Here is a 3,104-nt window from a genome sequence, read left to right as displayed (position 1 = left end):
TAATTTAGTATCATGTATATTGTTAACTCAAACTTCAATTTAAACAAATAAAAACCTTGATTCAAATTTTAAAATTAGCCTAAAAATAAGCTATTTTGTTTTTGTTAATAACTTAAAATATAAATAGAATAGAATAAAGCAAACTTTCAATTAAACTTGAAAGTAATATCCAATTATGGTAAAATAGTATAATACTTAATATGAATAAAATGAGATTTGTCAATTAAAAGTTAAACGGCACATTATGTAATAAGCATAATTAAGAAAATCTAGCTTTAAATTCCTCAAGATTCAGTACAGGTCCAAATTCGTTTGAAGGATCCATTGATATAAAATTATCCAAATTGTGAACTTTTTCTGAAATGAGCAAAAAACAAAAATATAAATATCTTATAATTCAATTCTAATTTATATAAGTACACAATGTTTTGATAATTTGTATAATAATAATAGCCAATAGGTTTTAAAAGCACTTATTTTAACCGACATTAGACAAGAAAAAATAGTTAAGCTACAATTATTTGTTTTCATAATAAAAATGCTTATGTAATGTATTAAACTTTAAATATAAGTTTTAATACTATTATCAATGTTTATGGTTTTTACCTCATTTCTAATTTAAATATTAAATGTACAAAAATTATTAATTTTTAATGATCAATTAATGTTTAACTTCACCCCTATAATTTGATTCACTGTAAGTTGGTTAGCATTAAAATAAATTATTTATTTTCATGTATTATTATAAACTTGTTTATTCATACATCAATATTTTTGTTTTTAAATATTTAATTTTTTTTTTTTTTTTGCTTTGAAACAAGTATACCAATACAAACATGAACATTAGTAGACATGTTGAAGATTAATTTATAATTGTATACACTCATTATAAGCTTGGTCTAAGTTATAAAATTTAAAAATCCATTAAAAAATAGTCAATGCAAAATAAGCATTTGCATAACAGAGGAGATTTATTCCATATTCTCTAATTCTATAAGCTACTAAAATGAAAAATAACATTTCAGCTGCTAATAATACATAGGAAGAGACACTCATTGTATAAGTCTGATATTAAATGGATCATCATTCATCACATATACATAAATTGTTGATTATAATTTTCAATCCCAACAATAACAATGAATAGGTAGTGGTAAAAAAGATTATATTTTATACCTTCATTTAAAATTGGAGGATATGGAGGTGGTGGTGACATCCAACCACCATCAATGTCTACCATGTGGTTTCTGTCCGATGAAAATTTTGACACATATACATCACCATCAACGACTTTAAAATAGCTAAAAAAAAAATAATAATTTTTATTTATATTACAACATTTTTATTAAATTAAATATACCGCTTGGAATGAGATTCCTTAAATTCCTCTCTAATAGATTCCTTAGCGTATTGTTGAAAAGGAACAGGGAATTGCAATCTAGTGTCCATGTCAAAAACCAAAGTGTCATCAAGATGCTGAACGATCAAAAACACATGGTAATCCTATTCATTCATTATTAAAAAAAAATATATGTAAATATTATTTATATTTTGTAGTAGTAAATTATAATAAATTATAATTATTTTATCATTTTTATACCCAAAACATAAGTCCTTCATTATGGCTACTGTTTTGATTCCACAAGTGTACGCATTTAGTATAGTTGGAGACAAAAATAACGTAACATTTCACGTTTGGATTGGATTTGTTTGTTTCCAGTATCAGTTTTGCTAGTTGCCAAATATTTTCTTCGCTGCAAAACATAATAATAAAATGTCTAGGTTAATAAAAAAGAAGACTGATTTACTATGTAGAACAAAAGTACTGATTGACTCTCGCTTCAAATTATTTTTGCAGTGGTCACAAAAACATCAGAGAAATGTTTAAGAAGAAATCTCTCACTCATATTTGCTGCCTCCATCTTTCAAGAGCATAACACAGCAAACTTGCACTAAGGAGTTCCCTTTTAGCTTTGTTTGTTTAAACATTAGAGATTGATTTATATTATTACCAAACCTAAAGGGCTAAAGGTAACAATATTATTTGTGATATACCTATTAAGTGATTTTTTTTTTTTAATATCTTAATTTTATAGCAGGTTATAAATGTATAACATATTAAAATTGTTTAATGCTCATAATTTGCTTAAAATTAAAATATCGAAAAAAACACCTCCAACAAACCACTGACCATGCTGTTACCTTTTTGTTTGATAATAGAATTGCCTCCAATAATAAAACTAACGAGTCGTAAATGACCTACTTAGTGAAAGTAAATTTTCCGTGTTACGCATTTTTAAGACGGAGACTTCAAATGGTAGACGAAGTCGTCTTAATAATAAAATATTGAAAAGCTAACTAAAAAATTTGTTAACACGATTAATTTGAACTGTAAGACATGTAAAGAGTCAGTTCAAGCTACGTGAGCAAACAGAATAGTGGTCTATTGTCGGCCACTACGAACATAGTATACACGTGTATTATACGGAGAATGGAGATACATACCAGAAGCATGCTGTGTACATGCAATCAGATCTCTGAGGAATTATCAAATTCGACGACGGTTCCGATTCCGAACTCATCTCTCAGCCGTTCAGATTCTGTTGTCGCTAAACGGTCGTCAAGTAGGTAAGACCGAAGGCAGCGAAAACTTAAATATAATATTTCCTAGTTTCCTTAGGACACAATCGTCATTATATCAATACTCAATAACAACCAGATGCTGATGCACGGCTTTGTGTAATTATGCATCGTCATCGTCATGGAACTCGGTAATCTCAGTAAAATACCTCCATAAATGGTATATGGTTTCGGACAGATGAACCGCGGTTGTAATCTTATAACTTATAAGCCATATGGTTAATACGTTAGTACGTTACCAAATAGTTGAAAATATTCAAATTCAATTACTACATCTTGTTGTCAGATGATAATTAAATGTATCTAGTTGTTAACAATAACATTTTTTTTTATTAGATCTTAGTGAATAATAAAAAAATGATGAATACCAATCATGCGGTTCTATATTATAGTTCTGTACGTAGAACATGGTGATAATACCTTTGAATTAACCATGTCGTTTAGCAAGCATATTCTGATAATAT

At 27.5% G+C, this 3,104-nt stretch overlaps 1 protein-coding gene across 1 annotated transcript; it reads right to left on the bottom strand.

The window, feature by feature from the left end:
- On the bottom strand, positions 1-2,806 carry LOC114129199 (protein N-terminal glutamine amidohydrolase). The gene is made up of 5 exons (XM_027993855.2): positions 2,506-2,806; positions 1,601-1,754; positions 1,361-1,503; positions 1,177-1,301; positions 1-357 (listed from the first exon to the last, which is right to left on the bottom strand). The coding sequence occupies exons 1-5, from the start codon at positions 2,580-2,582 to the stop codon at positions 260-262; spliced, it is 597 nt and encodes a 198-aa protein (XP_027849656.1). The 5' UTR covers positions 2,583-2,806; the 3' UTR covers positions 1-259.
- Positions 2,807-3,104: the final 298 nt, after the last annotated feature.

The sequence above is a fragment of the Aphis gossypii genome, chromosome 2, assembly GCF_020184175.1.
Source record: "Aphis gossypii isolate Hap1 chromosome 2, ASM2018417v2, whole genome shotgun sequence".
Lineage (NCBI taxonomy): Eukaryota > Metazoa > Arthropoda > Insecta > Hemiptera > Aphididae > Aphis > Aphis gossypii.
The sequence above is the reverse complement of the archived record's forward strand: the minus strand, read 5'-3'. Positions and strand labels throughout refer to the sequence as shown.